Genomic DNA, 27,332 nt, shown 5'->3' on the forward strand with positions numbered 1-27,332 from the left:
CTCAAATTTCTGTAAATCAAAATTTTGTTCCAAAAGCCAGCATCACATTTAATACTACCATGTGTAATAAAGCAATGCAAAAATAAATGTTAAAATGTAATAAAGCAATGATTGAAATAGTATATTCTTACGGGTATATTATTACGCTTTAACCCTTTGCAGTTTGGTTGTAATTGATATTAACAATGGAGAGCTGGAGACTAAAGCAGCAGTTTTCAACCATGATCCTGAAGCCTCACAGAAGTGTACATTTTCCAAGTTTCTCTTTGTCTTACACACCTGTTTCGGGTCCTATAATCTTTACTAATGCTGTGATGACCTGAATAAGGTGTGTTTGATTTAAGGGAGCAAAAAAAATATAGGATTGAGGGGATCAAGTTATAGATGAGGTGACCAATTTTGGGCCCAGAGAGCCACATTTTCAAGGTCTTGGCCATAGTGTGTGCTGATTGAGCTTCAAACCTATATCTGAACCTGCAAACACACCTGATATGTTCGGGATGGCTAGAAACCTCAGAGCAATAATGTTTAGAGTGGATTGGGGCATTCAGTTCTTTCAGGAGAACCACAATTACTCAATACAATTGATTTTCATATTGATTGATAAAGAAGCAAATGTTAAAACAAAAAACACAAAAAATATGACGATAGGAGTAGTGGATGTTCTGTAAGCTATCACTTATGTATTTGTCTTTAATATTAAAAATTTTCTGGAATGGATCCGATATGTACAGACAACATACATTAGACAGATTTACTGTACATACATTGTAAAACAAGGACTAAAAAAATAATATATATATATAATGGTTTCTGATACAGACTGATTGTACAAATCATGTAAATTGTTGCATAACAAGTGTGTAAACATTATTTAAAATAAGGCCTATTTAAAAGTATGACCGTTTGGCCTTCAGTGCTTTCTTGTCTTTAATTTTGGCAGTACAGCCTTAAAATGACTCGATTATTACAATCAAATTTGGTTAAAATGTGGACGAACCCAACCATTGGGATAACTTTTTAAATTACATTTTTACACAGTGGTCGGTTTCTTTTTTTTTTTTAATACATTAATTTGGGACAACCCTGCGTTTTTGGAGTGCATTAATTAAAATCTTAAAGGATTGAAAACACTTCAAAATACTATGATACTTCATATTGGCAGAAAAAAATTGCAAGAACACAACATGTTAGAACCTGTAACAGAATAAATTATGACATGCATAGCACTTTAAAAGGGAAGGTGTTAGAAGTACAGTAGAGGTCTTCAATGTGGTTGATGAGGACGGTGTAATAAGATATCCACTGGACCAGAGGGCAGTTTCTTTATGAGGTTCCAAGCTTCAAGACGCATCAGACCCTTCAAACTCTGACCCTGCACCTCTAACAGTTCATCCCCTGGGAACACTTCACTCATTGGTCCACCTGGAAACAAGTAGCTTATTTAATTGGATGGAGGTTGGAATGAGGAGATTAGATTTGTTACACCATCTTTTGACACACCCTTGGGGGAATCCTCATAGTCATTTTAAAGTTGTATAGACAGAGTATCATCCCTAAACTTTGATTAAGGGGGAAATATATTCAAATGTACACCTTCTAGCAGACATGTCCAAACTAGGGGCCGCGGTTTAAAGTTGGCCCATGATAACCTTTAATTTGGCCCACCATGTCGTCTTAAAAGAGAGGAAGAATTAAATTTGTAATTTAATGTAAACGTTAGTTTGTTTGATTATTGAGTTTATAAAAAGCAATCAAAATTTTAAATATATATTGAGAATGAATCAGATTTATTAAAATGTCCATTGTGCTGCAAATGGAATTGTTTATTTTCATTATAATAAGTTAATAATAAACTGTAATATATATATATATATATATATATATATATATATATATATATATATATATATATATATATATATATATATATATATACTGTGTGTGTGTGTGTGTATGTATACATAATCCATTAATTAGCCTAACACGATTAATGTAATTCTTTCTATTTATTTCTACAATATATATATATATATATATATATATATATATATATATATATATATATATATATATATATATATATATATATATATATATATATATTGTTTTCTTTTTTATTTACCCATGACAACTTTGTAATACAGTTTGATATATTTTTTTTTTTACCTTCAGTCTTCACACAACTCTAAAAATGAAAACACTGATAATAGCATATTTTAAGTGATTTAAGGACCTTACAATAAAGCTCATAGCTCATTTGCTGCAACAATGAAGTATATTCCAGTCAACGAGACAATGGGAAGTTTGTGAGGTAAGAGAATAAAAATGAAGTCGATCACAGCTTATAATGCTTCATAAGAATATTTATATTTTCTAAATTGCAATAACATTGGCAAACTGAGTTGTGTTTAATAGGATTGATTTAAACATAAAAAAATGGTCTTACCACGGAAGATTTTTTGTATAGTGAGGGGTTTGTCTCCTGAGCTAGAGCCCACCCCTCCTTCAAGACTAAAGCCAAGATCAGAGCTAGACTTGTTTAGAGTCACACGGACTCTCCTGCCTGTAGGGGGCACAAATACACAAAGTATCAACACTGGATTGCAGGAACCTTACTTCTGCTTTTTTTGTCATGTTTTTACCATATCTGTTTACAGTATAAAGCAACCCTATCAATGCCTATCAAAATTTTCAAACAAATTGATACATTTTTTCAAGCGTATATTGATTTCCAAATGCAATTACATACGTTGTTGTCATGACTGATGACACCTTGCTGGTATCGGGCTGAAACCCCCTTTTACATTCTGATTTGTTTTAATTCATCATGACATTGATTCAGAAGAAATATTTAAATGAGATTTTGGTCCAAGTGACTTTAAGATTTGTCCCCTGTTCCATCAGGTTTTCACAGCTTTTCTTAAAACCTATGGCATGAGTCTCTTCAGTTGTGTTTTGTTGTGAATAAAAAAATCTAAAGAATTACTAGACTTTCAAAATCCTGACAAGTCCTGAAATGACTGAGATCTGGAGATTGTGTAGGGCAATTAAGTTTAGTGAATGCAGTTGAAAAAATGATTCAAAATGTTCAAAGTGATTATAACCATGTGCCTTTGATTACTGTATAGTCAAAGAGGTACACCTAATAAAGTGGCCAGTTAATAAATGTACAGTATATACCATCCATTTGTCATCCTACCCACCTGTGATTCCTGCTTTTTCAGTGACATCTTTTCTGCTGTTACCACTCTGAAGAACAACCACTGCCATTCCCTGCCCTTTTGCTTTTCTCAGTGTACGCAGAGCCTCCCAGTGGGCAGAGTTCTGGAGGGCAGTGCCATTGATTGACAGCACTTGAGCACCCTCGAAGATGGAGCCTTCCTGTGCTGCTACCCCACCTGAGATAATTCTGTGGACCTAAGAGAAGATGGGGAGAAATCGTAATCTTAAGATTTAAGTTAGGATTTAAAGTCAAAGTGTTTTATAGTATTTTGCATCTGTTTTTGTTGCTTTTTGTAGACCTTTTGGTTAATCTGTATCTAATTACCATAATTAACACTCTTGCACAGATGTCAATTTCAGTTCCTGGAGGGCTGCAGCTCTGCGCAGTTTAGTTCCAACTCTAATTAAACACACCTGATCAAACTAATTGAGTCCTTCAGGCTTGTTTGAAACAGGTAAAGATGCGGTCTCACTGGGCTTTTCCTCCCATAGACTTCCATAAATACGCACGCGAATACGTCAGACCGGAAATGCGAGGTCATGCGTTAAGTTTCGCCGGATGCTGCAGTGCAAAGTTCAAGCTTGGTAAACTCTGACCTGCGAAATCGCATCACTTGACTGCTTGAGACCAATCGAGGATCAAAACATGACCTCTCTGGATAGAAATTTAAAACATGGAGCAATCGCTAGTTAATCTTATTTAATCCCGCCCCTTTTCGAATTGCCGTGCGACAGAATTTCGCACACACAAACTCTAGTGTGACTGCAGCTTAAGTGTGTTAGAGCTAAACCGTGCAGAGGTGTGGCCCTCCATGAATGTGAATGGACTCCTGGTGTTGCCAGATCTAGCTGACGTTTTCCAGGCCAAAAGTCGTCCAAAATCCGCCCAAACGCACAAAAAACGCCCAAAATATAAGATTAATATTTTATTTAATTTTGATTTATTTAAATTGAAATTAATCTAGTTACTTCAACTGTCATACCTTTTAATAATACAGCAACCAACACCAGCTGTCACAGAACCACAACAAAACCAGATCACATCGAAACACCGCCCTCTCACCCATGCACTGCACTTGTTGTTGTAGATAACATTAGAGTATGTTTTACTTTCCAAATGGGGTATAAATTCGTCTCATTTGGCGTTTTAAATTCTTTTGAACATAATTAGGTGCTGCTTGTCAATGAGATGATGCATCTTTGTTTGTTCTGGCTGTCAATTGTGGAAAAAAATTATCGATAAAAGTGTCATGATAAACCTGTAAGTTGTTGCGAGTGCATGTGCTGCGTGATGCAGGGGGGATCAGATTTGCTTGGGGAGTCAGATTTTAATACCACTTTCCTTCATCTCCACTTGCAGGAGGGCTAATGCCGTTTGCAATATGCACTGCTCACTATAACTAAATGGAGTAGCACACAGTTATGTTTCGTTGAATAAGTTATAAAATTTACATTTCAAAACCGCCAATGTGACGCAATCTCACGGCAATTCATAACTTTTTGATTTAGTGGCTAAATGATTTAGTGGTTTAGGGGCGGGGTTGGGTGCCATGTCTCCTTTTTCAAATCTTACATTTTTGTAAAACTCAAGTTTGTACAAATTAGCCACTAAACTGACATTACTAACATAAACTGACATTTAACTAACATTAAAAATCCTTACGTTTCATCATGAGATTGGGCTGTCCATTGCCATTTTTGACCCACACATTCTAATTCAAAATCGCCCAATCTGGCAACACTGATTACAACATGACATTCATGCTCATTTACCTGCCACTGTTTCTTTTAGACCAACATTCATTTTTTTTTTTTTTGTTGGAAAGAAAAGACCTTAGTTTAGCCAATGATGTGCTTTGGTTAAGTCACATAACATGCTGTGTTTTTTCTGTGGCACAATTTCTGACAGACTAGTGTTTATTGTAAGTAGTTGCTGAATGCAATTGTAAACATCAATAAAAACAAAGTATCAACTTATGTTAGATCCACAAAAAAATCTGAGACATCACTTCCAGTAAGTTTTGATGACATATTCACAACTCAAAAAAGTTTTTATCAAGTTAGGTTTTTTTTTTTTTTTTTTTTTTTTTGTAAATTGACCAAATGTATGTGTTGCCAAATGGCAACACTGTGCAGTAGTGGAGTGTGCATTATTGCAATGGGTTAGCTAGCTAGCAAGGTCAGCCGTGCACTTTTAAGTTGTAACAAAAACAACATGAATGCTAGTAATATAATGTTGTTTCGTTATGTGTTAATGGCATTTGAATTATAGATAAAACCTTATTTTAATGGCAATACATTTGATTAGATATAAATACAGGTAACAGTGTATTAGCGAGCACTACCATGTTCTATGGTAAGTGAAAGAAGAAAAGGTCAGAACTGGCTCTTCCTGCAGATGAAAATGGGGATGAGATGGGTTTTAGTGACCATAAGAATGATGCAGACTGGACATCTGATAAAAGCAGTGATGAGACAGTTTGGGCAAGTTAGCTTTGATGCAGATATATATATATATATATATATATATATATATATATATATATATATATATATATATATATATATATATATATATATATATATATATATATATATATATATAAACAATGTTAGGTAGTAGCTACATTTTTCTGATATACAAGACTTGTTGTTTATTTGTTATAATTTTACAAAAACAAATTGTTATATTTGCTGTATGTTGTGTACATGATAATACAATATTATGTTTGTTTTCAATAATATTTATCAAAAAAATGGAATAAATGAAAGCTGTTGGAATATGAGTTTTTGGAAAGTATGTACTGTATAATGTCATTTATAAGGTCTGTGTAAAAGTTTATAATACTGCAACACCCATTAAATCATTTCAAACAAAATTATTAATTAAAAGGAAAGTTCTAAATTAGAAGTTTCTAGCTTAGGTCTACTAATGAACGTTGTTGCCATATGGCAACATATCATAAAATACCTTATATTATTCCCAGTTTTTATTTTTATTTTTACAGCATTTAAAGTTAAGCCATTCTAAGAAAATAAAAACAGTCCAAATTACTATCATAATGCCTGCAGTAGAAAGGTTAATGCATGTTTTCTGTAGCTCAAAATGTTTGTGCATTACAACATTCAGAGATACTCACTGTGACTGGTTTATTCTGATCCACTCCCCCAGCCAAGGTAAATCCCAAGCCACTCCCCACCTCCTTGTGTAACACAACCACTTGCACATCTTCATATTTCTGTTGTAAGTCAGAGCCAGAGATACAAGTTACGATTGCAAAACAAAACAGTGTATTTTCCCCAAATCAATACATTAGCTTGCACAACTAAGTCTGTAATTGTCTTTGTATATCCGTTTGTTAACCAAATATGCATGGCGCGACAGTCTATTTCATTGTCAAATTGAGTGCTTCAGGACAAAGCTACGTAACATTTTACCTTCAGGGTGTCATCTCCCAAGCTCTTGACATCATCCAATAAGCGATCCAGTTCATCGGTGCTTAGCAAAGTCACAGAAGAGAACACTGAGATGTCTGAGCTCAGCGACGCAGAGCGTGAGGAAGGCAAATCTTCGTGATCTTCTAACCACTCTGGCGAATTATAGTCCACCCCTCCAAAGTTACATAGGTCCATGAGACTGCAATGGGTATATATGTAGCATAAGAACATAGATTGTGAATTGCTGACACTGAAAGTTAGGCCCCATTTACACTAGTGCATTTTAGTTTTAAAACGGCGTTTTAGAATAAAAATGGTCCACGTCCACACTAGCATTTCACCCAGCGTTTCTGAACAGCTCTCCGTCCACACCAAAACGCTGAAAACGCATATCACATGGCCACACAAACACTCTCGGGCAAGCGCTGCAGCCTATCTACCCAGATGACAGCTCTGCTCGTCGGACTGCTCATCAAGCATCTCCCGCTGGATCTAATCTCACTATATTTATTAATTGTGATATTTCATTCATCTTGTTGTCTATATCTAATGACATATTCCCCAACTTTGGTCATTGGAATCTATTACTTGTTCTCAGGTAACGTGTTTTGGCTAAGCGCAAAGATAAGTTAATAATTAATGGAACCACGTAGCTTACATTCTGTAGGCCTATATTGACTGATCACTTGCCTTTATTTCTTATAATGTATAAACTTATTGTATGTTATACTTTTATGATGGCCATTATCGATTATTAAAACTGATATTCAGCAAAGGAGAGGGTATGTTTCGTATTTTCACTGAAAGTGAAAGGAGGCAGTTGTTACAGGCTCCGTTTTGTTATAAATATCCACACAGTAAAGATGCTCATATGCAGCACGACGCCTCAACATTTCTGCTGTCTGTTAAATTGCTAAGATCAAAATGAAAATAGCAGTTCCTTAAATCATGTTGTCATTTTATTGTTGAGAAAGTGAAACAACGCAGCCAGGGTGATGTGAATGAAGTTATAAAGTACACTGTTCCCTTTGAAGATTTACCCGGGTCCTCGGTAGTCTGTTTTCCAAATCAAACTGAGGAGGGGGAGACTGCAGCCTTGCTCAAACTTGCGAAGTCTGAACTTACAAGAAGAGGATGCTGGACTGAACTGTGTGTGTAACGTTAGACTACTTAATTTGAGGAAAAGCCCCAATCAGATGTCCCCCCGTTTTCAGATGTCTCCGTTTTCCCCCATCCACACTGAGACGGAGCAGCAGCGTTTTAGAATGAAAATGGCCTCTCCAGCGTTTCCAAAACGCTCCGTTTTTGCGCTAGAAAACTCTGGCGTAGTGTGGACGGATGGCGTAACAGTAGCAAAACTTATGCATTTTAAAACTAAAAGTAGTGTTAACGGGGCCTTAATCTAAGTCATTTTTTAGATGTTATGTCATTCATTTATTTTCTTAGTCCCTTTATTCATGATTACGCTGTCACCTCAGTGGAATGAAACCAACTTATCCAGCAACTGTTTTACACAGAAGATGCCCTTCCAACTGCAACGCAGTACTGGGAAACATCAATACATACTCATTCACACACATACACTATGGAAAATTTAGCTTATTCAATTCATCTATACCACATGTCTTTGAACTGTGGGGAAAACCGGAGGTAACCCATGCCAAAATGGGGAGAACATGCAAACTTCACACAGGAATGCCAACTGACCCAACCGGGACTCAAACCAGCAACCATCTTGCTATAAGGCGACAGTGCTAACCACTGAGCCACCGTGTCACTGACATGATATGTCAATTTAATCAATTATCATTTTTTTTCACACTGTATTAGTTACCTTACAGAGAAACTTCTTCTTTCAGATTGGCTCATGTTGCTTGTGATGGTCACAGATGATTCTCCTGAATCAGAGTCCTCTTCAGTGTCTGTTTCCTCATCATAATCTTCCTCATCAGAGCTCCACCTAGCCATGCCAGTAGTAGTCAGTGAGGTCAGATCCTCCCTTATTTTGTAGTTGTTATTATTAGAATGGTTGAGTGAGGAATGGGCAGTCTGGAAATGAGAGGAACTTTGAGGTTGATTAGGTAGCACTTTGGGATGGGTCCCATTGACTGTTATGAATCCAATGTAGCTCTGTTTCTCTATGCTAATTGTGTTAGGTGCACTAATAGGAGAGTTAATTGGTGTATCTTCATCCTCATCATCACCATCATCCTCTGTTTTTACATGAATAGTCTGTTGCTTTACTAAACGTTTTGAGTGTTGAGAGAATTCTGGATTTTCTACTTTTTCTTCCATTGCTCTCATCTTTCTGAGCCTTGAATGTACAGTGAGTGCAGAATCTGGTTCATCAATATGATTTTGACCAGCTGTCCTAGATTCATCATCTTTTCTGCTAACTCGGTCAGTTCTCAATTCATTCATTTGTTTAAATTCTGGCACAAGCTCAACACTCTTTCTGTAAGCCTCCTGACGTGGTTCGAATGTTGGTGTTACTTTGACAGAAGAATTTGAATGAGGAGCTTTACTTAGATTTAGAGTGCCTTCTTCAGTCTGCTTATTGGGTTCATTTTTGTTAAAGACATTTGTTCCTGGGTTTTCTCTGTTCCCCACAGATCTTCCAAAATGAAGGTTTCTTTCTGAGCCACTCTTCCTCACGAGAGCGGCAGGTTTAGGATGCTCTGGTACAGATAATGTCCTTTTGGAATAAAGATCTTTTGGGGTTCCCTGTTGCGCCAAGGATTCGAACATGCTGATTGTATTCTTTACAGAATCCAGGGATTGTGCACGGAACTTTTCTAGTACACCTTCTCCTCTCTTTCCCTCAGTTTTAAAAGTGAAAACATTGTCTTTCCCTTCTTTATGGATTTCACTATGTGCTGCTTCTTTTGAGGACAATTGGTTCTTGGGTTGGGTGGTCTCCACTTGCGAACCACCGTGACACTTGTTTTCCTTTATGTCCAGCCCCTTGGTAGTTTCTTTATCTGATTGTTTATCCTTCAAAATGTCTTCTTTGATCCGGCTGGAAAGACAGTTGAGATCCTTGCTGGAGGTGTTTGAACTACTATCTGAATATGCAGACTGGTTCCTGTGAATGTTGTATTGACCAGTTGCTGACAGTTTACTCCTGGTTCTTTCTAATGACTGACTACAGTAGTTTGGTGACCCTGTAAACGCCCTTTTGCTTGATTCTTCGTTGTTATTATGCAGAAGTGATTGAGCATTTTTGTAACTCTCTGTACTCCACTTTGGCTTTGATGACAATGAAGAACTTAATCCAGAGGGGTTTTCCCTTTGGACATTTCTGTTCTCATTATTTAAAGAGGGTTCTGGCTTGGGACCAAAATATGTTTTTGAAAATCTTCTAGGAAATGTTCCAGCTTTTTCTGCATTGTCTAAAGGCTTGTTTTGTTGGCTCTGAGTATAATCTGAAGAGTCAGTAGTGTTTTTCCCTTGACTTGGAGTGGAGTCCACAGTGTCCATTGACTTGGTAAATGATATATCAGGACTTAAATCATCAGGTTTGCCATGTGACGCAAGGAGTTTATCAATTCTTTCCTTTATTGTTTGGTTTCCAGTTACTTCCTCAGCATTAGAAAGTCCTTGCTCTTTGGTCCAGAATCCGATTTTCTTGTCTGCCTGACCAAGACTTGATTCCCCTGGTTGCTGTGCCCAGAGACTGCCACCATCTTTAATTGAATCTAGGCTAAGTCTTGGCTTCAGTCTGGAAGGGAGTGACTGACCGCTGCTTGCTTTTTCTATAGCAAAACTGATTTGGTTCATTCTCAAAGATGTATATCCAGAGACTGGAGAAACCTTTCTGTCACTGCTCTGATCAACATCATTGGCTACATTATTAGCCTGGATCCTCCTTGAATAGGTAATGGGTTGATTCTCTTGTGTACTTGAAGTTACGTTGTTGTTTGTTTCTGCTTTTTCTGAACTATCTGATCGCCTCATGTAGTGACTATAGTCTCTTGTGCCACTAGTCATGACAGTTGTGTTACCCAGTCCTGCTCTGCTGTTCATTACTCTCCAGTCTAAGCTTTTACTTTTGCTTAACTGATGAAATTTTCTCAACTCATCTCCTCTGTTTCTGTCACTTGCTGTCTGAGTCTTATCTTCCTGAGTGATTAAACTTTTATCACTCGCACGACTCTTTTCAGAACTGATTAAAGGAGTTGAATCCATTCGTACATCTTTACTTAAAGTTTTACCTGTCTCATCAATGTTAGTGTGGGTATAACTAGCAGATGTACAAGCTTTGTTGAGGTCCTTACTTGGATGACTTTTCTGACTTGAGTCTTCAACATTTCCCCTCTCAAAAGAAAAGCTTTTCTTCCTAAGGTCCTTAGTAGTAAGTGTTTTAGCAGAGCGGATTTTGAATCTAGCAGCTGCAGAGCCATAAGGCTTTACAGATGACTGATTTTGACTTTGTGCTGCCGTTCCATCGGATGTTTGCGTACCTTCAGTCACGCTGCCAGTTGTGTCTGCTTCAGGAAATTGACACACAGAAGTTCCAGTATGCAAACTCATTCTTTTAAAAGTCTCTGAATCTCACACAGTGTATTCATTAGAGTATGAATTTAATTTTGTCATCTTTCCATCGACATTTTTAATTTGAAGTACTTATTTGGCAGAATTTGTAAAGTAATTAAGCTGGGCTAAGTTTTCCAAATTAAACAAGCTAAACGTGTTATCCAGCGTAGACAATGTGTTATCCAGCGTGTGTGGAAAGCTCCTTGTCCTTGAAAGATGTGTCACGCTGTCTGGATCCAACAATAAATAGTAATGAACCTAGGTACACTTCGTTCCGTATCTTGTTCTGTAACCACAAGTGAAAGTTAGCTTTAAACAAATGAAATTAACTTTATTTAATTAGAACTCCTGTAGTGCTACATGGATTAAAGTTCAGTTAGCATTCAGGAACTCACTTACATTTTTGTTCACTACCAAAATGACTGAAAGTTCCAATATAGGCTCATTCTAAAAATGTAGCCCTATATACATTTCTGGAGATGGCAAATTATGTAATACGTATGGCTGCATTTCATTTTTAAAACGAACACTATAGGGCGGTATGACGCCATTCCTTTTCCCACATACCAGCTGACCGTTTACCTCTTTATGGACGACTTTCCCGCTGTTACTAGTTTGTCCAGTTGGCTCACCATACATGTTAGAGGACTTAAGACACAGAAAGTAGTTGACCACGACAATGGGGTTCAAGACTGGTGAAAGTGGGTAAACAAAAACGGAATCAAAAAAATAAAATAAACAAGTGAATAGCAGGGTAAAAATGTGGTAAAAAAAGCTCTTCTTTTTCTGGATTGCTTTTTAAAATTGACAGTTGGGTTTAGGTAAGTGGGTGGCTTGGGTAAATCAGTGCTTTTGAAAACACTATTGGTTGGGTTTAGGGAAGGGGGAGGGTGGGTGAGTCAATTGGTCAGTCAGTCAAAAAGTCAGTTGACAGGGCTTCTGGTGGATTTACGTGAGAAGAGCATGTGCAAATGGCACTCTCAAGAGAACTTTGAGATCTGAAAAAGAATACAGAGTGGCCACAGGTGGATTTGCGAAAACAATGACTGCAAAAAAACGTAGCTGCTGGACTTATTTGGCACTCTCCATAAATGTATGTAGAGATACATTTTTAGAATGAGCCTGGGTTGGAAAGTTCTGTTATGCCTTGTGTCATCCCAACCCCCCAAAATCCTTTTCAGAACACAAAGATATTTTTCGATTCCAAGATCTCTCTAATCCTCCAGCAACATCAACCGTCTCAAGTTGTTTAAAGTCTAGAAAGGTACCAAGAAAACATGGTCAAAAAATGTGCTTTCAGTTGTTCAATTGAAATTTTATGAAAACACAAGAATATTTTGTCTTCACATTGTAAACATGTTCCCTATACTGACACTGAGGATATTAAAGATATTATTTTAGTTTTATGTGTGAACAAAAGTTTTCTCATAGCTTGGTAATATTTCGATTAAACCACTGACAATACATAGCATTTATCAGGATGATTATTAGTGCCTTTCTGAACTTTGAACAAGTCAGAAACCTTGCTGTCTGTGAAGAATAAGGGAGCTCTCAGATTTCATTTAAAATTTCTTAATTTGTATTTAAAGACACACTAAGGTCTCAGAGTTTTGGAGCAACAATTAGTGGGTAAGCCGCAAAATGGTAATATTAAACGTTTACAAAGCCATGCCATACCTTCGACAATCACAATATATACTGTATATTTATACATGCTTAATATCTGATGGCCAGAAAGTAATAAATGTTTTAGAAATTGTTAAAATATTGGTGTCTGTGAGGCAGCAATACCAAAGACTGTTGTGCACACCATGATTTTATATAAAATTGACTTTAATGTGCGATATGACAAAAAAGTGGTAAGAAACAAATATTTTCTCTATTCAAATGAGTTGCGGCTTGGACCCAGAAACAGTATTTCGTATGTCACAACTTAACAAGTGGATTAATAAAAGAATTTTTAATTTTTGTGTGAAATAACCCTTTAAAGAGCATTTTAAGTTTAATTCTAAACAGATCAAACACAATCCTGCTTGTAATCCCTGAATTTACAAATGGCCCAGACCTTTAATCATTAAGTTATACTACCTACCACTTAACAAAGTGTACAGCACATGCTAAAAGGTATTTGCAAGTCGCCTGCTCAGAATCTGCTCAGAAGTACCTCAAGATTTCAACACACTGAAACTCTGTATTTATTACAATGAGAGTCCATAAATCTCTTCAAGGCATACGGCATCCATACCCTTATATGTAAACATGTTGAAACTCTAGACGGCACCTTTATAATACTTTCGACCGTAAAATGAAAAACATCCTGAAAATGTTTAAAAATCAATGAACCAGTGTGTGCATTTGTGCATTTTGTTGTGTTTACTCTGACAACATTCTTGATGTTACTTGTCACACTTTGCTGCTCTTTATGAAAACCCGATACATAGTCAGATAACAGGTCAAACACACCAGACCACAATCCTGTCTAACACCCCATGCGTTACAGTTTCATAGTGCACACATTTAAAGGTACATGATTCTCGTAGAGGATGCAGTGTAATGAATTTTAGTAAACAAAAAAATGCATAATATAAAAAAGACAGCATTGTTTCATCTCTAATCTGTGAATTATGTCAATTTCCCAAACATCCTGCACCTCCCACACACCCACAATCATTCAAAGCAGCACACTGACATTCATTCAGACTTTAGCAAGATCTGATAATAGTCACATGCAACAAAACTATTATCTTTGCACAAATCTGCATGCAAATAAAATCAAATACAAGCTTAACAAGACAATACTCAATCAAGATATTTTACTGATTCAAAATTAGGCTTTTGTAATGCTTCTTCCAGATTTGTTTACCTCACTTTTTTTCTTTTTGTTTTTGGTTATAAAGTTAGCTTATGTTGTCTTAAACTGTCTTTTTTAATTGAGTTTTATACATCATATGAAAGATAAATAAATACACATTATATTGATGTATGCTTTGTCAGGATAGGACCTTAAAAGGTATTCATATTACATGCTTAGCAATTCTTGACCAAAGATAAAGTTTTTATATATGTACGCCTGGCCATTTACAAAATCTTCATCCACAGAATATTCAAATCATTTTTGGATATAATAGAAAAATCTGACTGATGCAATGTCTTATAGGCTATTGCCAAAAATATACCCTGCAGACACAGGACGTCATATTGACGTTGTACCCCAACATTATGGGGACATTGGATTTTGTTTGGAAATGAAAATCGTGTTGACGTCAGAACCCAATGTCAGGGTGATGTCAGTGTCCAACGTCCAACCTAAAATCAACCAAATATCAATGTCTAATCATAAAACACCTTGACGTTATGTTGACATTATGACATCCATCAGATGTTGGATTTTGGTCAGTTTTCAATACAATCTAAAATCAACCAAATATCAACATAACTTGACGTTGTTATTGAACGCCAAATTGACGTTGTCATTAGATGCTGGCTAGACATTAAATTTTGGTCACCTGACATCATGACCTAAATCTAACCTAATATTAATGTTTTATGATGTTGTGTGCCTGCTGGGTACAATGCAACAAAAGACTGCACTGTAAAGAAAATCCTGGTTGCCTTAAATGTTTAAGCTGAATCAAATTATGAGTCCATTGAACATTTGTTAAACTGATTTGCGCAATTTATAAAACTAAGTTAGAACATTATTAACTTAATTTTAAAAATTTAAAATGGATCAAACATTTTTTTACAGTGTGGTTTTGTGCTCCAGATTTACAAACTGTATCCCAAGAGTTCCGTGGCTATGCTTAAAACGTAAAGACACCATCAAACAGAAAGCAGAGATAAGAGGAGGTGTGTCGTACCATTTCCAGAAGCGCAAATAAATCTCAACTGATTAAAAACAAATAAAGTAAACATTGACGTAGTAAATACAAGTTGCACAGAACCAAACTGCTACCCTCATGTCAAATAAAATGAAATGACCAGTCCTATATGGCTGTAACATTACAGACTTTCTAAAGAAAACAGGTCAGTGTCGGTTTACAAAAAAACACCTGTTCTCCCATGGCACACGCACTTGCACAACAATGGTTATACACATTAGCAGCCATGCAATCTAACCAAACATGCAGAGTTTTAGCTCTTTAAACAATAGCTACGTACCTTATATGACTTTAGCGTCCCTTAGATGTTTGAGAGAATATTTCCTCACCATCTTGCTTTAAGCTCTCGCTCCTCTTACTCATTGCAGTCTGTCATATTTTTTTTATGATGCATTTCTGCTGTAATAAGAACTTGCCGGACTGGTCTGACATGCTTACCCTTTTCCTCCCCTTTTGATTGTTGTGCCTTCCTCTCTCATTTCCCTATGTCTTTCTCTCCTCCCCTGTTTCTTTCTACCTGCTGCTCTCTTTTTCTCCTTCCATCTGTTTGTGTCTCAGCTTCTTTGTCTCTTGTACTCACACATGCACCTGTCAACATGCACACCCTTCAGTATATGTCTATTAAGAACATTCCAGGACCGTGGTTTCTCAGTGAGTCAATAGGTGTTAAAGGCGAGCAGAGATAAATTCTTGTGACAATCACCTGGTCCTAAATTGTGGTTCAGAAATTTCACAAATTCAAAACATACTTAGAATAAGTTAATGAAAGACTAAAACAGGTGGTTTTCCAGTTGAACAAAACAAATTCATCGCACTTGACCTTTTTAATGAGTGTGTGTGATGTAGGACTTACAGGTCTAGATAATATATAACCTATTCAAATTGTGCAATTTTGGTTTTAGCATTCATTCAATTTCTTTTCGGCTTATTCCGTTTTTTAATCGGGGGTCGCCACATTGGAATGAACCAGCATTATCCAGCACGTTTTACGCAGTAGATGCCCTTCCAGCTGCAACCCAACACTGGGAAACACCCACACACTCTTGCACACACATGCACTACGACCAGTTTAGCTTATTCAACTATCCTGTACCGCATGTCTTCGGACTGTGGGGGGTAACTTGAGCACCCGGAGGAAACCCACGTAAACTTGGGGAGAACATGCAAACTCCCCACAGAAACAGCCAGGGCTCGAACCAGTGACCTTCTTGCTGTGAGGTGATTGTGCCACCCACTGCGCCACCGTGCTGCCTAGTTTGGTTTAATAAGATTCATAGTACTTTGAATGGAAGTATTCAACGTACTTTTCTAGCGACGAGTTGTACGTCTAAATTCAAATGCAGTAGCTACTGAGTATAGGCGATTTCGGACGCAGCCCATATCCTAACTAGCTGGATCCACCACATTTAGGGGTCCCCTTGAGACATTCCGGTTGTGTTCTGTTCTATTTGCAAGTGTTGTGAGAAATACAGCGGATTTTCTTAATTTGTTTGCATTGTGAGAAAATGCAGTGCATTTTCATAATTTGTTTGTGTTGTGAGAAAATGCAGTGCATTTTCAGAATTTGTTTGTGTTGTGAGAAAATGCAGTGCATTTTCATAATTTGTTTGTGTTGTGAGAAAATGCAGTGCATTTTCATAATTTGTTTGTGTTGTGAGAAAATGCAGTGCATTTTCAGAATTTGTTTGGATTGTGAGGATTTGCAATATGTGTGCTGTCAAATGGATAAAGATCTTTTTTTAATTGCTGGTGTTTTTTGTAATCGCATGTGTTTTTCTGAAATTGTAGAACGTTAAGCTCTCTCCGCTACCTTACTAATGTGTCATGGGGGGGTTCATACTGCTGTGGCGATCCCATATTAATAAAGGGACTAATCTGAAAAGAAAATTAATAATTGAATAAATAATTTCATTTAAATATAAGTCTCAATTATACTTTGTGATCAAATATCCAACTAACACACCAACCGACTAACTAACGAACAGTGTAATTTTAATAATTCTTGCATTTTAAATCTTTTTAAATTTTGGTCTTGATGTCTTTGAATCGCAGAGTTTGCGAAACATATCTATATCACTATGATCAGATCCGTTCTTAACTTAGCAAAAGTAATCATTAAAAATATGATTACAATTGATGTCAACTGATGTAAAACTTTTTGATATTATAATGGATCTTCACGTCTTCAATAAACTTTCCAAATGTGACTGACATATTCAAATGAAGCATCTTCACCATTTTGACAATTAACTGGTATGTTACATAAAACAAAATATGCACGCTCAAAGTCATCAGCGAAGCCATCAGGTTATGCCAATGCAAAGAAATGCATTTATCTGATCAGTTCTCCTTTATTTTATAATTCCATCTACCCTTCACCTTTGTTCACCCTTTTTTCTCTACATATGTTTACTTGTCTTCAGTTATACATTAAAAATAGCATTAAACATGTGACCTGTTATAAAGTAGCTGTGGTGAAGAGCAGTTATACTATTTTTACAAGGTGGTTTTCATCAGACCATCTCAGAATCCGAAAACTGCAGCAGGATTTAAAACATTACAAACAATTAAATTTGAGACTGTTAACATATATGACATTTTTTTGCCAGATGTTCTAAGATCTACAAGCAAGAAAATATAACAATACCTTCATATTGAGACATTTTTGAAAATAAGAATATGGAAGTAAAAAGAAAGAAGTGAAAAGCTAGAATATTCTAGCAGACTATCCTTCAATCAAAACCAAAATCACCAGCTGCATACTTTTTGAACCTCGCAAACCTTGACCCAGAAATGCCAACATTATCTTTGCAAACAGCTACAGCATGAGCGCTTAAACCTGTTACTCATCACTTACATCAATCCAAGATGCAAAAGCCACATTACACAGCAATGCTAATCATACTCAACATCATTATATGGTGCAACCTGCAATAAAAGTGTAATTCTTCTATTAAAAATGATGATATATACAATTTAAAATGAAACAAAATGCATTACCTAGGTGTATGTTTGTAGGACATGTGGCTTGAGTTGCTCAACTTCCTGCAGCTGCAAGGGCAAATGAAGAGTGCACCAAAAAAAATGTCTAAGAGGCTGAGAAACAGCAAATGGGCGGGAATTATGCTTTAAATGTGTGTGAAACTTGACAGCTACACAGCTTCTAAAACATGAGAAAAGCTATCTTTATGGGGACTTCCCATAGATGTAATGATGTTTATACTCTCCTAACTCTATATATACCCCTCCCCAACCCTACCCCTAAACCCAAACCTCACAGGAAACATCATGTGTTTTTTAAAGTATCTTAAAAATTCTTAATTCTGTCTGTTTTATTGACTGGTATTACTATACTAATGGGGACATTTAGTCCTCACAACACAAGGATTACATCGTACACACACATGCACACACCCTTTTTAAAGGGATAGTTTACTCAAAACAATATTTTTTCACAGATTGCTAGAAACCTGTAACTTTCAATATTTGTTTCACAGTGGAAGTCAAACGTTGCAGGTTTTAAGCTTTCTACAAAATAACCTCTATTTTTTTGTGTGTTCAATAGAATAAATAAACTCAAATAGGTTAAGAACCACTTGAGGGAGATTAAATAGTGAGCAAATTTTCTTTTCAGGGTGAACTATCCCTTTAACCGAAATAACTGAATCAAAGACTAACATTAATGAACCATTAGCCATTTCAAGCATTTACATCAAATCAAATAGCACAAACCCTATATGTTCAAGACAAAAAAATATGTTTTACCTTAAAAACGGTTTCGTTTATGCTGTAAGCATCCTCTGTCAGCCATCGTCTTGCAGACACATGCACATTGCTGATTGCTGTTGCAGAGGAAGCTGGTGATGGTTGTGGTTTCATACAGGCAAAAAGCAACCGTTTCTTTTCAAACTGTTTCTGATCGCAAGTAAATGCAAGCAGCAGCACTGACATAAAAGATGGAAGGAATGATAAAATAAACAAAATGAGCCACATTGTTGAGCTGCTTGTAGACACACACCATAATTAGATGTTTCAGGATTTTCCTGTTGTCTGATGTCCTGTTTAGCCAAAACAGCTTCTTTCTTCTTGAGAAAATTGGTCACAGTGCAGGAATTTAACTTCTTAGTTGCTAAATAAGTTTGCTTTCATCCTACAACACTAAAACGCTATAAGATGTGTCATCTTATATTGATATCTCTGCATTGATTTTCATACAAATCTGACAAATGCATGATGCAAATAAAGTGTTGTGTTATTGTCTCTCTTTTTTTTTTTTAAATACCACAATAAAGCCTTAGTTTCATTTTTATTTACCAGGTCATAAGATAAAGATATGAAAGTGTTAAAATTGGGGAAATAACTTCATTCCTGGTTGCCATTTCATGCATCTGCCACCCACTTCTGTTCCTCCTGAAAGAATCGCGGTCATTGTTCAGTGTGTTGATCTGATAAAGGTCAGCAGTTCTGAGGCCGCTCACTTCATTTTCCTTGAAAAAAGTCTAGCACAGTGAAAAAACATGTGCCAAATGTTTGGGTGTGTTGACTGCGTATGTGCGTGTGGATTTCTAAAGGGGTCACAGAGAGGAAAAGATGACAAAAAAAAGCGTTGTGGATTGGAGACAAGACATGCTGGTGTTTGTGTGAATTTATATCCACTGTATGCTATGAGTAACTAATACAGAATGTGAAAGGCAATGTAATGTGGTTAAAAGAGATTAAAATATATATATATATAAAATAACACATTCATCTAAGGAACATGTGCTGCATCCAAAATCGCATGTTGTATATACTGTAAAAAGATACTGTGATAAAAATGATAATATAGGCAAAATTGACAGTAATTGATAAAAATTTACCCAGATTGTCAATGACTCAAGGGTTGATTGATTGATTGATTGATTGATAAAATCAAGAATCCTTTTGTAGAGAAGTAAAAATTGTCTCATTTACAGAAAAAATACTGTTAATTTTGAGTCAAGTTAACTTTATTGTCAATCCGCCACATGTGTGGACATACAGAGGAACGAAATGTGCCTTGCAGTACAATGGTGCTACATAAACTAATTATAAATACAAACACAACACTGGACATAAGAGATATTTTAAAAAGCCTATGCATAACTAACATATACCATATTTAATATATATTAGATATTTAATATATATTTGATATTTAATATAAGACAGGCAACACAATTACTTTTACATGAGACTGAACAATGTTGTGCAGGATATTGTGCACGGAAGGTATTCAAGAGTTCACACTTAGCTGATGATTGATTATAAAGTGAGTTTGGCATGCTATCCCGGGAGAGAGCCCTGAGATCCCAGAACCCAGGGCTCCCTCCCATTTGCAGGGTGAGAGGGGAGTTTAGGTCAGAACTCCCCCTATGCGGGACCAGCTGTGATCAATCATAAGCATGTGCTCCTTTCGAAATTAGTTAATAATAATTACTTAATTAATTATAACTTCACTTGAAGGTGAATATTGTGCAAAAGAGATATTTAAGGCTTAATACTGTGCAAGAGTTATTTGAGAGTTAAGAGTTAAGTGAGTTTTTATTTATTTATTTTTTTTTAAACAAGGATAATAATCTGTCAGTGGCTAAATAGTCTAAAAACATGTTTAAGATGCTTTAAAAAAACAAGTATAGTTACTTATACTATGTCAAAAGTTACCTCAAAAAAATAAAAATGAAATGCAACAACTTGCCTTATGGGCACAATGTAACATGACCACATGACAGCTTATCTTATCTAATGCAAAGACATATAAGATAAACTAAAACATTTTCTCAATAATTCAAAATGTATAAAAAGTAACAGAATGGTTGTTTTTTGTTTCTTTTTTGCATAAACAGACATTCTAAATAAATAAAGAAAAAATAAATAAATAAATAAATAATGTCAAATAGTGATATGTTATATAGTACAGATTTAATAAACAATAGCTGACAACACTGTAACATAGTACAACATTCCTCATAACATGACATTCAAAATTAGTGTCTTCTGACTGTCTTAATTGCTAAATAACATATTGCAGATGAAAACAATAGCAGATTTGTGTCATTTTTAATAACACTAAAAACTTCAAACATGTTCAAACCATGTTCGTGTAATAGCGTCTGCCTCACGCACCCTTAAATTTGGTTTAAATCTTAGACCTGCTTTGTGACTAAAAGAGTGTGTCATAGGCCTACCTTACTATATGAGTGTGTGCAGTGTGAATGTAATCTGGACCATCAAATGGTGTCAGTATTGGGTCATTTTACTGCTATTCAGACATTCTCCCCTGTGGCCTCATGGGATGGTAAAGAATATCACAATTTTGCTGGAGCTATATGGATACCTTTCACTGTTATTCCATACTAGGAGTTCAGACATTTTGGCCTTTCCCATACTGGTTTCACCCACTATAGTATGAATGTAGAAATACAAAAGTGAAAATAGTTTTGAAGGCTGCAACTTAAAAAAAAAAAAACAATAGCATAAAAGGTATTTGTAGTTCCCCTTCGGGGGGAACTTCAGCACTATAAGTGGATTTGATTGTAAAATCCACGCATTGGGAGGTTCGGTTCAGAAGCTACTCGTCTGAAAGAGTATTGAACGGGCCAATTAAGAATGAATTGGCAGCGCAAGCCTGCGCAGGTGAGCGGCATAAGCAATCAACTGAGTATATAAGCTCACCTGGCGCCAGCAGACACTATCCTTTTCGCTTCAGAGACTTTCTGATCGAGTCGATGAGGGTTCCTCCTGCTGTGACCAGCGATTCTGAGCGAACGAGAGCATTCTCCCGGTCCAGAGTGTGTACACGCAGTGGCAGACGGTCGAGCTGGGTTTCTCCCTTGCCTGGCGTTCTTTGGGTCCGGTCCTCCAGAGCGGTGCGTATAAAGTTGCAAACTTCACAGAAAGAGCAACACAGTCGTGCAGCACGTCCTTATCAGGACGCCGCTCCGACTGTGCGTTTCTGGATGCGGTGGTTTCCTGTCCTCGGATGATGGGCGCGGGCACTGCGTTACATGTCTGGGGGTCCAGCATGTTAATGCGCTGCTCGCGGGCAGTTCATGTCGTCATTGCGGTGCCATGACTGTTGCGCAAGATCGCGGTTAGCCTTTGCAAAAGGGCGAACCACCCCAGTTGTCCCCTGCTCTGCAGCGGGCACTCGGGCAGATCTGAGGGTTTCAGCGAGAGATAATCCGTCGCCCACGGGCCCGCGGACCTCCCGCTCCTCTAAGCGCTCCATCCAAGCTTCGGGCGGGGGAAGCGATCCGTCTAACAGATGGTAGCCCTTACGCCCGATGACACCGGAGACCAGATGTCCACCGCGGCATCGGAGGGTGGGCTTTCATTGTCCGATGATGATCCAGACCCGCTCGCCCCCTTCGGGCTGGTGAGCGCTGTCACTACGGATCCTGAAACGGACATGTTAGCCGTGCTTTCCCGGGCTGCTTCGGCCGTGGGTTGGAGATGGTTTATCCCCCAGCTCCGCGGCCGGACCGACTAGAGGGGCGTTCCCTTCTTCCCGGAGGTGCACAGTAGGCTCACGCGGTCTTGTAAAGCACTTTTTTCTGCTCGTGCTGCGTGTTCCTCCACCCTAACCACTCTTGACGGTGAAACAGCCAGGGGGTATGTGGCGATTCCTCAGGTTGAGTGCGCGATGGCGGTAAATCCGCGCGGCGCCTCTTCTTGGCGGGTTCGCCTCGTCTCCCATCCAAAGCCTGTAAGTTATCTACCTCCCTCGGAGCTAGAGCTTACATAGCTGCGGGCCAGGCTGCTTCCGCCTTGCATGCGATAGCCACCTACCAGCGCTACCAAGCGCAGGCGCTGGCCGAGCTGCACGAGGGTGGGTCCAACCCAGGCTTACGAGCTTCGCACCGCCGCCGACTTAGCTCTTCGGACTACTGAGTCCGCTGCGTGTGCGTTGGGGAGGACGATGTCCACATTAGTGGTCCAGGAGCGCCACCCCTGGCTGATATGCGCAAAGTCGACAAAGTCCGCTTTCTTGACTTCCCCATATCCCCAGCCAGGTTCGGCGACACTGTCTGTGAATTCACCCAGGAATTCAAGGCGGTGAGAGAGCAGTTGGTGGGTGATGTCTTATCGGCGGTCCGTAGCCCGCTCCGCCCGCCGTGCCATTCATACCTGCTCCTCGCCGAAGGCGCCCGCCTACGAGAGCTGCTCCGCCCCCGCACACGCCTTCGGCGAAGCGAGCGCGTCGGGCACCTCGGAAGCAGGCAGCCCCCCTGCCCAGAACGCCGCTAAGTCCGGCAACGGACCGCGAAGCGCCCCTGGGACAGGCCATCTGGAGAAGAGGGAACTTGCTCTTTCCCCGCTGGAGGGCGGGGCCCCATTTCCAACGGCACTTTTTACTGCCATGAAAACATTATGAAAGGGCACTTTTCACTTCCCCAGATGTGACAGCCCGAAATCTGCCAGTCTGGGACGCTATGCTTTCTAGCTTGCAGATTCGGTGCGTTTCGCCAGTGGCTCACGAGCGCTGGGAGGACGGTCTCCTTTCTCCCACCCCTCGAGCCTCCCCTCCGGAGCTCGGGTTTGGAGTGAGAGCAAATATCTCACCTCCAGCTTTTCCGTGGGACCCGCGAGCTTCCCGGATCAGCACACCCACTCCGCGCTGCCCCACTGCTGGTACGTCAGCGATTGTAGCGATGAGTCCATTAGCGAGAGCTCTGCCTGCCTGGTTAGCGCGGGCCAGCTCTTCGCGGTGGCTCATACGCACAATCAGACTCGGCTATGCGATTCAGTTCGCGAAACGGCCCCCCAAGTCACGGGTGTGTACTCACCAGGGTCAGCCCCCTGTCCGCCCCTGTCTTGCGAGAGGAGATTGCTGTCCTCCTGGCGAAGGATGCAATCGAGCCGCTCCCTCCAGCCGAGATGGAGAGCGGGTTTTACAGCCCACGCTTCATCGTGCCCAAAAAGAGCGGTGGATTACGGCCAATCCTAGATCTGCGCGTTTTGAACCGCTGCCTGCACAAGCTGCCGTTCAGAATGCTCACGCAGAAGCGCATCATCCGGTGCGTTCGTCCTCTGGGTTGGTCTGCAGCATTAGACCTGATGGACGCGTATTTCCATGTCTCCACTCTTCCTCGCCACCGACAGTTTCTGCGGTTTGCGTTTGAAGGTCGAGCTTGGCAATACAAAGCCCTCCCCTTCGGGCTCTCTCTGTCTCCGCGGGTCCTCACCAAGCCCGCGGAGGGTGCCTCAGCGCCCCTTCGGCTCGCGGGCATCTGCATACTCAATTTCTTACGACTGGCTGAATTTGCCCTCTCTTTGATTATGCACAGAGTTGATTATGCACAGAGACAAAGTGCTCTGGCACTTCCACCTGTGGGGGTTTCAGGTCAACCGAGAAAAGAGCAAACTCGCCCCCGTGCAGAGGATCTCTTCTCTCGGGCTGGAGCTGGACTCGGTCACCATGGCAGCGCGCCTCTCCGGAGAGCGCGCTCAGCTGATGCTGTACTGTCTGAGAGAGCTCGACAGTAAAATAGTGGTCCCACTGAAACTATTTCAGAGGCTCCTGGGGCATATGGCATCCGCAGCCGCTTCATGCCGCTCGGATTATTCTATATGAGACCACTTCAGCACTGGCTTCACGATCGAGTCCCCAGACGCGCATGGCACGCGCGCGCACACCGAGTCTCTGTTACTGTGCTGTGTCGCCGCGCCCTCAGCCCTTGGAGCGACCCCTCGTTCCTACAGGCCTGGGTGTCTCTAGAACAGGCGTCCAGTCTTGTTGTCGTTTCAGCAGACGCTTCCAACACGGGCTGGGGGGCTGTGCGTTGCGGGCATGCGGCTGCGGACCTGTGGAAAGGTACCCAGTTGCATTGGCATATCGCTTGGAGCTGTTGGCAGTGTTCCTCGCTCTCCACCGTTTTTTTCCGGTGCTGGAGCGGCAACACGTGCTGGTCAGGACGGACAGTACGGCGGCGGTGGCGTATATCAGCCGTATAGGGGGTATGCGCTCTCGCCGCATGTCTCAGCTCGCCCGCCGTCTGCTCCTCTGGAGTCATCCGCGGCTGAAATCGCTGCACGCCATTCATATTCAGGCAAGCTCAACCGTGCAGCCGATGCGCTCTCACGGCAGCCTTGCGTCCTGGAGCATGGAGACTCCACCCCGAGTCTGTTCAGCTGATATGGGCGCGATTCGGGGAAGCCCAGATCGATCTGTTGCTTCCCCCGAGATCGCTCATTGCCAGTTGTTCTTCCCTGACCGAGCGCTCTCGGCACGGATGCACTGGCTTACAGCTGGCCTCGGGGCACGCGCAATACGCGTTTCCCCCAGTGAGCCTGCTCGCGCAGTTACTGTGCATGGTCAGGGAGGACGAGGAACAGGTTGCTGGTTGCGCCCCTCTGGCTCAACCGGACCTGGATGTCAGAGCTCTCCCTCGCGATAGCCCTCCCCTGGCAGTCCCTTCGAGAGAGCACCTACTCTCTCAGGGACAGGGCACCACCTGGCACCCTCGCCGATCTTTGGAGATTTTAGACGCGAGGAAGACTTAGGTAACCTCCGATTGCGGTGGCTAATACCGTCACTCGGGCTAGAGCCCCCTCCCCGAGCGCGCCTATGCCCTGACGTGAAGTCTATTCACTGAATGGTGTGTCTCTCGCTGAGAAGACCCCCGTAATTTGCCAGATCAGCGTTGTGCTTTCTTTACGCCGAGAGAAGCTGGAGAGCAGGCTGTCGCCCTCCACACTCAAGGTTACGTGGCTGCCATCTCCGCTCTCATAACGCGGTGGCTGGCAGCACCGTGGGAACGCATAACCTCATCATCCGGTTCCTCAGGGGCGTTAAGCGAATTAATCCACCCCGCCCCCTCTCATGCCCTCTTAGGATCTCGCCCTCGCTACACAAGCCGCGTCAGATCCCTTCGATCCTCGACTCAGTATCTTTCTGTCCCTGAAGACAGCTCTGCTGGTCGCGTTGATATCGATTAGAGGGTCGGGGACCCGGAGGCATTTTTCGGTCAGTGACTCGTGCCTGTAATTGGGCTGGCTTCTCTCACGTATGAGACCCCGCCCGCGATATGTGCCCAAGGTTCCTACCACTCCGTTTTAATACGAGGTAGTGAGCCTGCAAGCGCTGCCCTCGGAGGAGGCAGACCCAGCCCTTATTTATTGTCCAGTTCGCGTTTTGCGTATTATCCGGACCGCACTCAGAGTTTAGATCATCTGAGCAGCTCTTCGTCTGTTATAGCGGTCGGCAGCAGGGAAGTGCCGTACCGAAATAAGTTCCCACTAGATTGTGGATGCCTTCTTTCACTATCAGAGCCGAGATGAGCCGCGTCCCCCGAGAGCGCGTGCGCACTCCACTCGGAGCTTCGCATCCTCTCGAGCGCACGCACGCGGCGCCCCTCTAACAGACATCTGTAGAGCTGCGGGCTGGGTGACACCCAACACATTTGCATGGTTTTACAATCTGCGAGTGGAGCCGGTTTCCTCAAGGGTATTAGGTAACCCTTGGTGATTGAGGAAACAATTCGGTAGGGTGTTGAAACACGCTTGCTGCGTCATTTTCCCTAACACGGAGATACGTGCGCCTTTTTATCTGTCAGTAAAGTTCCCCGTCAGGTGAGCCCTGCAGATTCCTCCGTGGCCCCCAGCACTGACTCAGCGGAGGAGTCACTTGCTGGCCCACTACGTTGTAGGTCTGCCCGCTGGTCAGCCCGCGTTTTGGGTAAAGGTGCCTGCTATGCGTGGTCCCCACTAGGCGATCCCATATGCTTATTCAGCCACGGTTAAGTCCCCCCCCTGGGCGGACCCGTGTCTTCCCTCCCCGCTAACCACTCCTTTGCTATGCGTACTCCCCCTTTTTAGGGCTAGTCCATATGTAAATTCTGCCATCTATCCCCCCTTGGGTAACGGATGGCCTCCGCAGCGTCCTCCCTATCGGGATTGCACGCTTCCCAACGTACTGTCGTATTTTCCTAGAATTATCTAGATGCTCACGACTTCCCAAAAAATATATATAAATCCGTAAAACTTCTGTTGAAGTAGGATAAATTAGGGCCAGGGACACGTTGGAGGACCGCGCCCCCCATGATGTGGGTGCGTCACGCTTGCTTGACTATCTCCTCATCGGGGGTGTTGGTAAGGTGCAGTCATTATGGCGCTTTCAATGGGCTCCCAATGCGTGGATTTTACAATCAAATCCACTTATAGTGCTGAAGTTCCCCCCGAAGGGGAACGTTCGAGGTTACTAAAGTAACCCTTCGTTCCCCGAGGAGGGGA

At 40.6% G+C, this 27,332-nt stretch overlaps 1 protein-coding gene across 3 annotated transcripts; it reads right to left on the reverse strand.

Annotated features, from left to right (window-relative positions):
• Positions 1-656: 656 nt before the first annotated feature.
• On the reverse strand, positions 657-19,047 carry si:dkey-92i15.4. 3 transcript variants are annotated; one of them, XM_005169750.6, is made up of 7 exons: positions 18,846-19,047; positions 8,498-11,485; positions 6,664-6,862; positions 6,366-6,464; positions 3,207-3,420; positions 2,450-2,566; positions 657-1,425 (listed from the first exon to the last, which is right to left on the reverse strand). In XM_005169750.6, exons 2-7 carry the CDS (start codon positions 11,194-11,196, stop codon positions 1,268-1,270), a joined length of 3,486 nt encoding a protein of 1,161 aa, XP_005169807.3. In that variant the 5' UTR covers positions 11,197-11,485; positions 18,846-19,047; the 3' UTR covers positions 657-1,267. The 3 variants fall into 3 exon arrangements, with proteins under 3 accessions (XP_005169807.3, XP_005169805.3, XP_021328662.2); XM_005169748.6 differs by lacking the exon at positions 18,846-19,047 and adding an exon at positions 18,081-18,154; XM_021472987.3 differs by lacking the exon at positions 18,846-19,047 and adding an exon at positions 15,361-15,451.
• Between the last annotated feature and the right edge of the window lie 8,285 nt (positions 19,048-27,332).

This window comes from Danio rerio, chromosome 16, assembly GCF_049306965.1.
Source record: "Danio rerio strain Tuebingen ecotype United States chromosome 16, GRCz12tu, whole genome shotgun sequence".
NCBI classification, from domain to species: Eukaryota; Metazoa; Chordata; class Actinopteri; order Cypriniformes; family Danionidae; genus Danio; species Danio rerio.

Coding starts and splice junctions, on each gene's coding strand:
- si:dkey-92i15.4 (XM_005169750.6), bottom strand. CDS start 11,196: ATGAGTTTGCATACTGGAACTTCTGTGTGTCAATTTCCTGAAGCAGAC. Junction 6,465..6,663: donor TGGGAGATGACACCCTGAAG/GTAAAATGTTAC, acceptor GACTTACAACAG/AAATATGAAGATGTGCAAGT. Junction 1,426..2,449: donor TATACAAAAAATCTTCCGTG/GTAAGACCATTT, acceptor ACTTGTTTCCAG/GTGGACCAATGAGTGAAGTG.